This window comes from Lethenteron reissneri, chromosome 18, assembly GCF_015708825.2.
Source record: "Lethenteron reissneri isolate LAM-NWPU_2019-01 chromosome 18, ASM1570882v1, whole genome shotgun sequence".
NCBI classification, from domain to species: Eukaryota; Metazoa; Chordata; class Hyperoartia; order Petromyzontiformes; family Petromyzontidae; genus Lethenteron; species Lethenteron reissneri.
In genome coordinates this window covers 14,367,503-14,382,763 of record NC_083796.1, presented here as the reverse complement: position 1 = coordinate 14,382,763, position 15,261 = coordinate 14,367,503, and the positions used below count along the sequence as shown (strand labels likewise).

Genomic DNA, 15,261 nt, shown 5'->3' with positions numbered 1-15,261 from the left:
CCACAAACATATTCCACATTAGGGAGAGTGAACAAGTGCCCCTATCGTGCATTCGAGGTCACTTCAAGGGATCTGAGAAATGTCTCCGTGGTATCTCCTTGTGCAGGCAATACTCTGGCACAGGGTGATGCACTGCACCAATTTTGCGGGCCAACTTTTGTGTCATGTGCAATGCATTCTTCCCGCAAAATGAAAAACGCTTCCAATGTTTCACAGTATCGTGGTCTTGAGGATGTCAGCGTTCACTGCATCTCCTTTGTGGTGGAGACAGATGGCACAGATCAGGTAAATGGCCCTTTTAAGCAACGTCTGAAACATGGAACCTTTACCAAGGTCTGGACACTTCGGTCACGATTGGCTTTTCTTTTGCATTTTTTAAAACTCCCATATTAGGCTCATCGGCGTCAATGAATAATGGGTGTGCTGGTCCTGACATATTCATCAATGTATTGAATTATTGGATAAGAGGACCTTCTAAGATCACAGTTCTACTGTGTTATGGCACATTCACTTTGGTCACCTGGAAGGATTGTTTCTTTGCCACATGTGCTTGGTATATGATGGCATTGGGTTGGAGGAGTGCAGCTAGATGCACTGTGAATTGAGTGAAATCTGAAACCTGTCCTGGCCACTCTCACCAACCTGCACAGACCAGCGTGGTGATGTATAGTTAAACAACCCCCACAACCAACACCTCCGATTAGCACGGTTGGCTATGTATGGCGTGAAAGAAGTTCAACATACATACATCGGGAGGCCTTCATCCAGCAATGGGTTGTAAATTATTATAATTATCATTATTATTTATATAGAGGCATAATGTGTATCACAACCTGAAGTCAACATTGCTGGGACTTAAAACACATTCAATCTGATTGTGCACATGATCTCAGGGGCAAAAACGCTGATGGCCACCCAAGATGTCAGTTACGGAAACTGGCGTGACACAGGCACAAGTTTCTCCAACCACATTATTCAGAACGTTTGCAACACCACGAGAAATTAGAGAAAAGAGGCGAGACTCACAACATGAAGTCTTGCTCCCAGCAGGGCTGATTTCCACGGACTGCAATGGTCGTGCTTTTCACATTTTGCACTTTGAGTGTCACGTACGTATTAAATTTCTCTGAAAGGGAAATATGAAGGGGGGGGGGGGGGAACCCACACGCACATCAAAAAGTGAACTTCCAAGAAAGTCATCCCAGCAAGGTCACAGAAAACTCTCAGAAAAATATATGCGTCACAATCATTCTTAATTATGTCATCTATAGCATTGCCTTTGCGAAAATAACCACGAATGTGCCTGATATTGTTAGATCTTGGAAAATAGGATATCTTTGATCCTGGATCATGCTTGGCTATGAAACCGATATGCGTAATACCGGTGGTGTAGGCTGCTGCTTCAGTGTTACATTGTCAGTGAAGGCAGTGCAGCAAAATCCATTGTAGCCATGTACCGTACTCAAAAGTATACATTCCTGAATTCACCAGCCTGAGCTGGTGAGCATGGTGAAGTATGGTCAAATAACGCTTAAAACCCGCGCGACGTGGGGAGTCCCTCAACGAGCAGTTGATTAACCAAAGGGCTGTGCCTGTAAGTGTTACACGGGAGTGTTCTTGTTAGCTTTGAGCTGGTGTGCAGCAGCAGCAATGGACAAGTGAATTCGTGAACAAGAGGAGCCTCCAAGAGTTCATCGTCGTAGATCCATGGGCCTCGTCCATCCTAGAGGCATGACCCCCCCCCCCCCACTCTCTACCCGCATAGCTCAGCAGTTATCCCCCTCCCCGTGCCCCCCCTCTGCCCCCCACCCGCCCACCCCCCGCTCACTGGCCACCCGCGCACCCCCTCCCCTCTGCACGCTGGGCAGTGCATGGCCTCCAGTCAGTCACAACCAGCGCTGGGTGGCATGAGGCCAGACATTTTTGACCGTGCTCACGGCAGATATTATTCGCTTTTTCCGTCTTGTGCATCTGTGAAGTCCCAGGCCTTTCAGCCGAGAGCCGGCTGACCTGGTTTTCACAAGACCGTCCCTTTTTCAGAGGTATAAATCACAAAGTCTTCCCAAGGCCACCGTTATCTGTCAGCTGCGTGAATAATCCGCACAAGACAACGCATTGGCAGGCAGTTTCTCCCCACTTCTGATATTGTCAGGTATTCTTCTTCCCACGTGTTCAGGTTTGTTGCACCTCAAGAGGTGGCAACCCAAGAGATGGAACACTTCTCGGCAGAACACACAGGAACGCTTCCCAAGTCTGCAATGTCACGGATCGCGAGGGGCAGTTTCAAATGCTTGCTCTCTCTGCACAAGAGATATGTGGCAGGGATGAGGTCAAGGCGTGTTCCGTGCCTGGCCTAGATTGCCGAGCACCTGAGTTCGATGGGTTTTGGCAACAAAATGAGAGCGCGACGCTTGATTGCTTCCTTGCCAAGCCTGCTGATTTCAACAGCAGGCTGTGCCCACTCTTAAACACTGTCACTGTATACGGCATTCTAAAAGCAAACAAAAAAATTGCCCCTAGTTTTTCTACCCCCCCCCTCCCAGGAACATTTCATATAGTGGCACGATTAGCTTTGAAATTCAGTATGCGGGAAAACAGGTTTACAAAACAACCTTACATGTAACCTGACGGTCAAATCGGTAGAGTCGGGTAGCATGCGTTTGCGCAATTAAACGGTGACAAAATCCGGCACATATCACCCAACGGGGGGGGGGGGGGGGGGGGCGCGTTGACTCGTGATGAGCGACGACGTTATTGTGTCTTTAGCATTGGGGAAAGCCAACATTCCTCCGCACACGTCACACACGCATGACCACAAAGCCTCAAGCCTTGGATACCCCCACATCACATCGTGGGACCTTCACAGCTGATGTACGTCTACTGTATATCTACGATTCCACGGGGGGGGGGGGGGTGAGAATGTGAAAATATTTGTAGATAAGGGAAGTTAGAATGTATATATGTTTTTAGCAAATGCATACATTCAATGGGTACAATATCCATTAATTTTAACGCATTTAGAATGAACATATGTGGGCAGAGCTATGACGCAGTGGTTAGCAGAACTGTGTACGAACCCAGCCATGGCCAGCATCAGGGGTGAATAATACCACAAACCGGTTCTGGGCACCCCTTCACTAACACTCATTGACCAGCGTGGTGAAGTATGGTCAAACAACCCCCCATGGAGGCCTTCCTCCAGCAGTGTACAGAATGGACAAAGGTCTGTAAATGATTAATTGTGAATAAAATTACACTGCAACTTTAGTAATTTCACGAAAAGTTACGGGAACAAACCTCGTGGACTAAACTAAAGTACACCGTTTATCTGTGTACTTTGTGTTCATTACCAAACCCCCACAGTTACAAATATCTACTCGAGTAAACAGCATCAATGTAAGAGAATATACAACCGCTGCATATTTTATGACAAATTAAGGTCTAATTGAAGCAGATGATTCTAATAAAGAGTGGTTTCCCCACGAATTAATGAATCATCTACACGTGGCACAAGTGTTCAATAAAACGCAGCAATATTCTGCCCAAGCTATGCCCGTTTTGTACGAGTTCCGGTAATAATGACTTTACCCTGAAACTGAGCTCTAACAAACGCCACAACGACACAAAAGAAGCCAAACTGGAACTTCCACAGAGTGGCGGAGGGCGGAAGAACCACGCAGATACAAAACGCCCTGCAAATAAACCGGTCTTGACGAGCACTGCGCTCCAGGCTACCCGTGTGTGTACAGGTGTACACGGGGCGTATAACAGTACGACAATAAACACGTGGTTTCCATGCCTTCAGAGAACCACTTGCACACAAACATAAATATCGCGGATGAATGATAACGGAAATCCTCCACAACTTATCGGGAGCACTTTGGACCAATGTCCACTTGCTGTGACGACCTCCTGTCACGGCATACCTCCCCACGCTTAAAAAGCGATGGCAGCCAGAGTGGGTCACGCAGCCTGCTTCGAGTTAAACGGCACGGGATGACGGTGAGAGGGCTTAAGGTGCAGCCCTGCAATTTCTGGCTCGCTCGCTCACTCGCTCACTCCACTGCTGATGGAAGGGCCTCCCCGCTGGAGGAAGCTCTTGTGAGCCCCTATGCGGGCTATTTTGGCCTACTCTTCCACACTGGCCAAACATCGTTAAAGAGGTGGGAGTACCCCACACTTTACCCCACCACATGTGGTGGTTATACGGAAGCCACTGGCTCTATGCACTCTTAAATATAAAATGAAAACTAATGTCTCTAGAACAGGTTTTTGTGTTTAGTTTGTTGTATTTCCCCCGCACCTCCCCGGTGCTAAAGAAGTTCACGTAGATACATGTGACCTGGCTATCGACTAACTGTGGTGGTGTTAGTCAGTCATTCTGTTGGGTGGGCAGAGGTGCCTGGGGGCGGTTGATTTAAGAGACTGGCCCAGTGTTTCAACTTTTGTCTTGCGCCAGGATATTAAAGCAGTGACCTCTGGATTGCCATATTCCAATGTCACATCTACTTGCCAGCAGAGGCCGACAAGCTCGGGATAGCGACTGCTCTGCTCCCACGACTCCAGCTGAGTGTGGCCGGAATAGCAGCAGAGAGGGAGAGCGCTCCATGGCGTGGGGTCACACCACGGAGCGTGGCGTGAGGTCACACCACGGAGCGTGCCGTGAGGTCACCACGGAGGGTGAGGTCACGGAGCGTGGCGTTAAGTCACACCACGGAGCGTGGCGTGAGGTCACACCACGGAGCGTGAGGTCACACCACGGAGTGTGGCGTGAGGTCACACCATGGAGCGTGAGGTCACACCATGGAGCGCGAGGTCACACCACGGAGCGTGGCGTGAGGTCACACCACGGAGCGTGCCGTGAGGTCACGCCACGGAGCGTGGCGTGAGGTCACACCACGGAGTGTGAGGTCACACCACGGAGCGTGCCGTGAGGTCACACCATGGAGCGCGAGGTCACACCACGGAGCGTGGCGTGAGGTCACACCACGGAGCGTGCCGTGAGGTCACACCACGGAGCGTGCCGTGAGGTCACGCCACGGAGCGTGCCGTGAGGTCACGCCACGGAGCGTGCCGTGAGGTCACGCCACGGAGCGTGCCGTGAGGTCACACCACGGAGCGTGCCGTGAGGTCACACCACGGAGCATGGCGTGAGGTCACACCACGGATCAGCGCTGCTTTCTGTGTTCAGTGTTGTCCCCCCCCCCCCCTCCGATTAGCACGGTTGGTCATGAACGGTGCGAAGGAAGTTCAACATACACGCAGGGCGGCCGGCTCCTGCAAGACCTCAGGCACTCGGTGACTGGGGGAATAGTGGGCCCGGATCGCAGTTGCACCCGCCTCACCGCTAGATTAACCCCCATGAATAATTTAACACCAATTACGCCGTTTTAAATAACTCACATTAATGGCTCCCGAGTTCATGGATTTAGTTGTGGTTGCCAGACAGGTTGAATGCGCGCTGGATCCTGACCAAGCGGGCTCCCCTGCCAGCACGGTGCCCCGTGCCAGGTCGGGCTGGGTCACTTTCCCATTACCCGCGGCGTCACCCCCACCCCCCAATGCCCCCCCTCCCGTGCCCCCCTCCCCCTAACTTCCCCCCCTCTACTTCCTTCCCTTACCCAGCGCGGCAGCTTAACGTCTGGCCGAGGGCGAAGAGATACCGTCACTCTGGGGGAGTCTAGGAAAAGTCAGGAGGAGTGCTGAATCGAGTTTTTTTTTGGGTTAGATCGCGGAAATATATAAATGTGTCATTAAGCCTGCCACCACCCGACACAGCCAATTAGTAAGGGTTGTCAGGGCATGTTTTTTGTTTGTGCTTTCACCACAAGTATCTATGGTTAATGCAGACATGATTCCTTGCAAAAGGTTTCAGTTTTGTTGCCAGAAAAAAGGGAAACACATATGCTCACATATGCTCACCCCGAGCTCTCATTGTCCTGATAGTGCATTGTCTTTGAGCTGTACGCCTTTTGGCGTACTCTGATCTAACACCGTTTGAGACGAGGCTCTAAAGAAAGCTGTCTCTGGTGTGGACCAATCAGTTTCAATGCAGACATGATTCTTTGCAAAAGGTTTCAGTTTGGTGTTTTAACATCTTAACATCTGTTTTGTTGCCAGAAAAAAAGGGGAAAACCTATTCTTATATTTATGGCTTTAATCACTACTAATGTTTACCTAGGTTTAATGCATGCTTGGGTTAGCTTGTGCTGGAGCTGTTATTTTCCACTTTAGTTTTTTTTACTTACGAAAAGGTTCCGTTATGATGGTAGACGCAACAATGCCTAGGGGAAGAGAAGCACTCCGGCGAGGCACGTGAAGCGTCGTGGAAGTAGTGTGCTGTGTGTGTGTGTGTGATGATGTATGTTGAACTTCTTTAGCACCGTATGTGGCCAACCGTGCAAATCGGAGGTGTGGGGTCCGTCCTCGAGACATCATAGTTGACGGGACACGGTCCACATTCCCAGAGCCCATCTTGAACCAGAACCATGAACCTATTTTAATCAACTGAGAGGCAAACTGATCTTATGCACAACCCAATTTCCTCACTCCTCGTGAATTCTGGTTGTATAATAATTATAATTGACATATATACACGTGACAAGTGTGGATCGCAGCTGCAGCCAAGCGATCCACAAGTAGTTTGGCTTTCCACGTCTGATGCATGTATTCCCCCTCCACCACCTGACTGCTTGTGGAGAAGGTGTCATTGTAATTCTATCGAAGATGACTGTGTACTATATAAATGTGAAAAATGGTTATCACGGAAATGGGAACATTTGGTAGGACATAACTGGATTTGTTTCAGCTGGATGACACATTGATTCACACATTATCATATTTTAGAATCCCCAAAAATCCCCAGTAAGGGATGGGTCATTATCAAAGCGTGTTCATTAAGCACCTTGTCATGAAATTTACTTTTGGGCCTTCAAATTGTTGTTATAGCACAATTTACAATGCTTCATAAAGACCAGCAGCTCACTTTTAGGGAATTAATAAAGGCAACTTCCACGAAGTGCCATTCATAAATCGCTTAACGTAATGATACATCCACTCATTTGCAGCAAGTAGGGAAAATATAAAATGTAAAGTATATATACTTCTAATTGGTGATCCCAAAGTTCTCATTCAAACAGAAGAGATAACAATTAAATAGTTCTTAATACACAGCAGTTATACATGATAATGTAAACGGGCAATCTATTTAAAAACCAGTTATATCAGGGGTTAATAGGTAAATACACCCATCATTCCGTGCAGGATGCACATCATTTTATTGGCTAATAAAAATGAATCTGTCCGATTAAAATTCAGATTCTGATGTGTCGTGCCAAAGCTACTTCCATGAACAGACTGAACTATGCCATCTTACCTACACTTGTTCTCTCATCCATGTGTTCTCTCGGTGTAATCCAAACCATGAATCTCTCCATGCTTCTTTGAACACTTTAGAGTTTATGTTTGCGTCAGTGTCCGTATTTCTAATCCATGTGACATCAGGTGAGACGCACTGATTTAAAACTTTCATTTTCAGTCACATTGGCACGTTGCTTTTCATCATCAAGTTTATATTTCCAAAAGCGCTCCAACTTACCCCTAGGTGTACATATACTGTATATGTGTTATGCCGTTTGACAGTTGCGTCACCCCGACAGATATGTCTGATTGTATGGCAATCTTATCGGATATGCTTTTTTGTTTTGCTCATATTCATTAAAGTGCTACATTGCAGCCTTCCTCATTAAGTTTGTCGAAGATATTCTGTCGTTCATTCCCAATAGACATAACAATGACTCTGTTGTAAAAACAAATATTAGATGCTTAATCTGTTTTTGCCATTTAAATTCATGCATTTGTTTATCCAATCTAATTTTTGGAAGACATTTCCAATGTCGCTGTGAATAACTGTGGTGTGTCGCTTTGTCCAACTTCCCTTTTCATTCAGAGCTTGATTTTTTGTCAAACAATTCCTATTGTGGCTGTTCCATTTTTGTAAATTCTTTTTGATAACTCCTAAATATGTCTTCATTTCAGTCACAGGTTGCGAAGGCGCGGATGGTTATCATCGATTTTCAATGAGTCGAATGCGTTTTCAAAGTGTGCAAAGGCTAGACCCAATGGTAATTTCAATTAATTCCTATACTATTTTCCTGAATCTGATTAATAGTATGTATGTCTCTTATCTCATGCATTTAAACTGTTCACAAAAGTCACTGAAAGCAAACAATGCAGAGACCAGCCAACCACGGAAGAAAGATTTAGGAGCGCTTTCTCAATCATCGACTAAAGTATGCATGGACGAAGATAAAATCATGTTTTCAATACAATAACCGGAAATGAATGGGGAAAAAACTAGAAAACCTACCGCCAATCACACAACATGCAAATTGCCCTCATTTTTAAAATGTCTGAAATTCATAGATAATGCTTCTGAAAAAACCCCAGTTCCGCGTGGTGGCCTTGTGATGTGCATGTTTTGCATGGTTATCATCGCAAGTGACAAAACGGTCCCCCGTTGACTGCTAGTGGAGTCTCTCTTCGTTAATTCGGCCTTCCTCCTTTCTACTCCTTCCCCATCTCTCTCCTGTCTTCATTTCTCTCTTGAAAAAACCGTAACGATTTGTCTCATGTTCGCCATTTTGTCTTTACTCGCCCTCTCCCTGCACTGCTGTGACTTTAATTCAATTTCCTGCTGGAGCCACCACGCGTGACGGCCGACTGACCCGCATTCACACTTTCGCAATGGAGATGCGGCTAATCGCAGCGGCAATATCCAATGCAGTTACGTATTGAAGGGAACCAATAGGCTGCTTATTGCTTTGCCAGGGAAATCCCACGCAACCCCTGTATACGTCGCTACAAACAAAACTTGCTGCCCAGTGTACCAACACTCAGGGGTGTTTACGCTTTTGGTAAGTATGGCAATAGCGTCGGCCTATCGCTGCAAGTGTGCAAAAGGGTGGGGCTTGGAGAGCTTTAAATTCACGGTCGGAAGACTGTGAGCTCAACATTCAGCCCGGGGTCGACTCAGGCCATCAACCCATCAGCCTCTTTGGGCAGGTCAATAAACAGAGTATCATTTTCCGTCCGACATCAACAATGGTTGTCGTTCTAACGACGAAACAGGCCCCCACCATACTAGCGTGACATTGCCACGCCAAGACTCAAGGCCACCAAAGGAGATAGCCGCCGCCGAATCGGATAGGAATGCTGCAAAGTTGCGTGTGTTTTTTTACAGCCAGCGGAGCAGCGCACAAAAGTGTGACAGGGGAAGCACCACGCCTGACCACCTTTGTCTCTATAGTGGTCGCGTCTGTTGTCACACTTCTATTCATTGCTAATTTTAGGCTGCACCCACCTTGTCCACGTCCTCCTATCGGCACGGTCGGCTACGTGCGGTGCGAAAGAATTTCAACATGCATAGGTACATCCACTGCAGGTGCAGGGGTGTAGATGGGGCCCAGTGGTAGCACATTCACCGCTTGTTGCAAGGGTTTGCAGTGTGAATGCAGCAGCTGCCCTGCTTCATACTGCTGTGTGTAGTAGGCGCAAATATACTAGGCGCCGTCTGCTGCACCGTCGACGTGAGAGATCCTGTAACGGTACTGGCATGAAGAGGCCAGTCTGCCGGAGCCATGGTACAAATTTTTAAAATAACCTCAAATGACTAATTTGAAAACTGCACAGCAGACATCAAAAGCACCTGACTGATGATGAGACAATGTATGTCAAAACCGGTCCAGCGTTTGCTTGTATTCAACTAATACTGCTGAAAATGATGTACTCTCAAGAAGCCTTGTCGCTTCATCATGGGACCTCCTTTGCCAGTACCAAATATGAGAATAGGTTTTCCCCTTTTTTCTGGCAACAAAACAGGTGTTAAGATGTTAAAACACCAAACTGAAACCTTTTACAAAGAATTATGTCTGCATTAACCACAATGCTTGTGGTCAGAATGCAAACAAAAAACATACTTTGATAAAATATGCATTGTCCTTGAAACTGATTGGTCCACACCAGAGACAGCTTTCTTTCGAGTCTAGTCTCAAAAGGTGTTAGACCAGAGGACGCCAAAAGGCGCACAGCACAAAGGCAATGCACTATCAGAATAATGAGAGCTCGGGGTGAGCATATACATCATGGGACCTCCTTTGCCAGTACCAAAAAGAAAACATTTTATCATATTTTGGTACTGGCAAAGGAGGTCCCATGATGTAGATGCTCACCCCAAGCTCTCATTACTTTGATAGTGCATTGTCTTTGTGCTGTACGCCTTTTGGCGTCTTCTGGTCTAACACCAATTGAGACGAGGCTCAAAAGAAAGCTGGTCTGGTGTGGACCAATCAGTTTCAAAGACAATGCATATATTATCAAAGTATGTTTTTTTGTTTCCATTTTGACCACAAGTATTGTGGTTGATGCAGACATGATTCATTGTAAAAGGTTTCAGTTTGGTGTTTTAATAACTTAATACCTGTTTTGTTGCCAGATAAATGGGGAAAAAACTATTCTCATCTTTACACTCGTTTTGTTGCCAGAAAAAAGGGGAACACCTATTCTCAAGCCTTGTGTCTGATGGGATGTGTAAAACATGTTTTTTTTTCGTGGAGAGATATGTGAAGGAGGTAAATCGTTTGCGTATTACATTTATACTAGATAAAATTGATTCCAGATGGAAAACGCAACGTTGTCAATTCTCCAAGCCTTCATATCGAACTAGGTGAATTCTAGCCTTGGCTGCCCTGTGTACAGTTTCCAATTGCACACTTGTTGAGTGAATAACTGTGTTATGGGGGAGAGCAGTCAAGATTGTTAACACACCGGACTTTGTAATGGGACAGCTTTTAGCAGGCAGTAATCCTGCACACCATCAAGATACGAGTGGATACTACTGCAGCAGCATTTTGCAGATGTGAAATGCATGTGTGTATTTGTTTCACACTTTCTTTTTGGGGTGGAATGGTGGTGCAGTGGTTCGCACACTGCACTATGAATCCACCAACCTCTGAGTTTGATTGCCAGACACGGGGCTAACGTCAGGGGCAAGCGATATCTGAACTGGTATTGGGGTTCCGGCTTCACCAACCAGCACTGACCAGCCTGGCTAAGTTATGGGTAAAATAATCCCCAGCAAGTGACACGGTGTGGGGATTCACTAAAGCAGAAGTGGTTCTGCAAATTACCCAAAATGTATTTAAACATTTCAATGTACAGTAATCCCTCGCCACTTCGCGGTTCAAGTTTCGCGGCCTCAGTGCATCGCGGATTTTTCGAACTGATTTAAAGGCCTCATTATACCTGTGCAGTAACACCATCATCATCATCATCATTCATCATCACATTCATCGAACTGCACAGGTCTGTCATCGTCGTCATTGTCATCGTCATTGTCGTCGTCGTCATTACTGGACTCAAGTCTCAAGACATTACTGTCATTGGTGAGTGTAGAACGCCATAATACGCATCGTATGAGAGAGAGAGTGAATGTATAATATTAAGGTTTTATAATTAAATAGATTTAAGTAAAATATATATATAAAGTATAAATATACATATCTTAAACATTCTGGTACCCACACACACATATACGGAAATTCCTAGGGGGCCAATCCTACTTCGCGGATTTTCACCTATCGCGAGGGGTTCCGGTCCCCATTAACCGCGATAAACGAGGGATCACTGTATTTTCATTATTCCATTAATGTGGCACAAGAGCCAACCGCAGAATGTCCGTGTTTTGGTTGAATGTTTGCGAACGAATGTTTACCCTGAGGAAAATGCAATTACAGTACAGTGAAAGTCCTCTTATCTGTGATGGTCAGGAGGTATTTAATTGCAGACAAGCAAATTTATTCCTGAAACTTGTCAAAATGCCTCATGTTATCCGTGATAATCATGGATAATACCATGAATTTAGCACATGGTACAGCACCGCGCTTGTTATCCGTTATATTTGCGGATAACAGGATCCATCTTTTTCCACTCGGTACAGCGTAGGCTTCAGTAGTACTTGGTGCTTCACCTCACGGCTGAGGCGCCGTTAGCGATGATTAAGCACGACCATGGAAACAAAGGCATCCTCAATGTCGACTGCCATCGGCTCACACCCACGTCGCCATCTTCATCGTCGCTATCATCATCACACAATCGTTGGATAGTTCGCACCATCCTCCGAGGCCTTGTACTGTATTTCCACCACGTGAATACGCCGCACCGGTCGGCTGTAGTCGCCGATTTCTCTGCGTGTCACTCCAGCGCCCGCGCTATTCGCCATCTCGACACCAACGGCTGGCGAAGGCGACAATCGACCACCGTTATCATCAGCATCATCAATCACGGGACGGCAGCGTCCGTAACTAAATCACTTCATCCATCACCGCCATCACGGTCATCATCATTCGTTATTATCCACAGATAATCATGGGCGATGGGATAAATGTAGCACCTCACTGTCCACAGCCTTGGATATTGTCCATGGGAGAGAACAAGAGGTAAGGGGGAGCGAAGGAGAACAGAGAAGAATGGCGAGCACTGAAAGCGAGCAAAGGACAACGATGGTTTAGCATTCACATGGTCTCACCCACACCGAGTTCAACCACCACACTGCCGGTCACAGCGCTTCTCTTTCTGCCTCTTCCCTCACACTGCTCCAACTCCTTCCCATCGTCTCTCTTCCCCAAGCTCTTATGATAATAAATCTTGCTCAAATAAAGAAGCGTGTTACACTCTTGTTGAGACCCAAACGTCGCTCCTCCTGGCTTCGAGATCCCTCAAAGACACCGGTGTGCCATCAACCGCATCATAACATCAATCGGTCGATGCGCACATCTCCTTCATGGATGGGGAATTAAAGATAAGCCTCAGTAGTGCGACAGCGGCCATGAAACACAAACGATGGACCACAAAGTAAAACCACTGTCGTCTGTGCTTCTTCAGCGAAGGAATAGCAAGACTACACAAACACTCTCCTGAAGACCTTTCGTGGCTAGCAGACCGCAACATGGCAGCTCCAGGACACATTCCCATCGTACGCAAGAAGATGTATTACAGCTATGATAGTGCCATTTGTTGCTGGCTGCATTTGGAGCCTATTGGGTATGTAAACATCACGGGCGCATCATGTCTACCTTTGAACTGTGGAGCATTTGTACAGGGTCATTAAGGGCCATTAAAACCTGTCAGTGAGAACCATCCAGGTGAGAGTTATGCAACCTTTGGTACTGTAATTTTGTTTGCACGTTATTTTTGTTTTAGAATTTTTATACTTTTAAAGATTTTTCTATTCATATTTCCGAAGAGTAGTACATCTCAACAATGTTCTTGATTGCTTGTGTTGCAATCGAAACGTCGTGAGAATTTTTTTTATTTGTATTATTTTATTAATTCCCTTCTACGTGACTTTACCGAAAGAACCAAGAATATGAATCCCTGCAGTCACGAAAGCTTTAAACCGAATTCCAACAATAGTTTGATCACGTAAAAAAAAAATAATGCTCGGTGTGATATTCATCAGCCATGGTAACATTTATAACAGACACTTGCAGGGCAGTGACGCACTCATGACGACTGTCCACCAGTGCACGAATTAAACCCAATGTCTCAATGGCCACTCACACGGATTAAATCAGAAAAACGAGCTCAACTAGTTAGGTTTCGTAGACAACGGAGTGGTGTCGCAGTGATTGCGCATTGTGCTACGAACCGAGCGGCTCTAATGCAATTGTTAAGCACGGGTATCATGAGCGGAGAGCGACGTGAAGTATGGTCAAGCAAACCCCATGACCAACATGGCATCCGGAGGCCTACATTTAGCAGTGGATTAATGAAGGACGAAACGTTGGAAAAAATTATGAACGTTCGTTCAAAGTTGCTTGCTATCGACACCCATTAATTGGATGAAAACATTTTAAAATTAAAAAAATGCAGGACCCTCCTGAAAAATAATCCTATGACTCAGTGTGATTGCCCTGGATAAATAAGTCAAATTATTATCATGTCAAATGTAGCCAGGTGTGATAAGGCGTGCTTGCAATGCAGTCATCTTAGAGGCAGGATTGGTGGATCATACAGATCGCATTGTGCGATCCAGACCATCAGGAAGACGACCTTCAAGGTTAAAACTATTTCAGACACACCGTAAATAGTTACAAGTGGGATACAAAACTCCCAAGACACAACCACCATCTTTACCGGAGGCCTCTCCTGATGGACGGCCCTCATAAGCCAAGAAAGCAATATTGAGGAGTCCACTGAGCAGCCCTCAAGCCAAGAGACCACCAGCCTGGCCATCTTCACAGCAAAGGGTACACCGTTCTGGAAATCCTCCACCAAGAACTCTACAAAATTCGCCAACCCACACGTGGTTGGGGACCAGGCCCCTCTGGGCACGCCACCTAGAACGTGTGGAAATTTCATTAAACTCTTGAGCCTCACCCTCTCAATCTCCATGCCATCAGATGAAGCATAAAATGGTTCTGACACCAGATGCCCCACTGTGACAATATTTCTGGTCAATCAAGAGCTCCCCCACTGTAATTATCAGGAGATCAAAAAACCATGACATCCTAGGTCAATTGGGAGTAATCAGAACCAAGGAGGCCCGCTTCCCTGTCCACTTTCTACATTAGCATGGGAAGCAAGGGAAAGGAAATAAACTGGATTCCCCAGAAGCACGCCAGCGTGTGCACAGCCACCACCGCAGCTTGGAACAAAGCCGGGGAAGCCGTGCCATCTCCCCACGTGTGAACCAAACTACGGGCATCCTTCCGAACCCGACTGTTCAAATGTTCAAATGCCTGTCAGTCGAGTGGCCATCCCCCCAAGTCCAACTTGGTTCTGCTCAACCAATCAGATACCAGATTATCTGTGCCTGACCATACATTTCACAAGAGTGCTTTTAAAGATCACTTCTTTGACCACACCACACCTTTCTTATGATTCCATCCCAAGTGAAAGTGCACTCTCCCCCCTCTCCTGTGACTGACATTCTCTATTTAACCATGTGAGAGCCCATTGAGATTTATTATCCGTTGCAGTCGGGCAGCTATGAACCCAGGGACCTGATTTCGATTCCCAGTCCCAGCTGTCACACGCAAGGCCGCGGTTGGAAGGGGAGTGAGGGAGTGGGAGGGTGGCGAGCGACGGAGTGGGAGACAGGATGAGTCGAAGCCACCGAAATTTGTCGGAACGCGATGCGGCACGGCTCGGCACTGTGCAGGCACGGTTCAGGAAATCAGCACGAGCGCAGACACTCGCAGA

The 15,261-nt window shown here is 46.6% G+C and overlaps 1 protein-coding gene across 5 annotated transcripts in view; it reads right to left on the bottom strand.

The window, feature by feature from the left end:
* The window catches only part of LOC133343901 (protein unc-13 homolog B-like), a 174,415-nt gene that overhangs the window by 131,401 nt on the left and 27,753 nt on the right, over window positions 1–15,261 (bottom strand). For all 5 annotated transcript variants that reach the window (XM_061553886.1, XM_061553890.1, XM_061553887.1 and 2 more), the window contains exon 3: window positions 1,027–1,126. In XM_061553886.1, coding sequence (XP_061409870.1) covers window positions 1,027–1,126 — 100 coding nt within the window. The remainder of the gene's footprint in view (window positions 1–1,026; window positions 1,127–15,261) is intronic.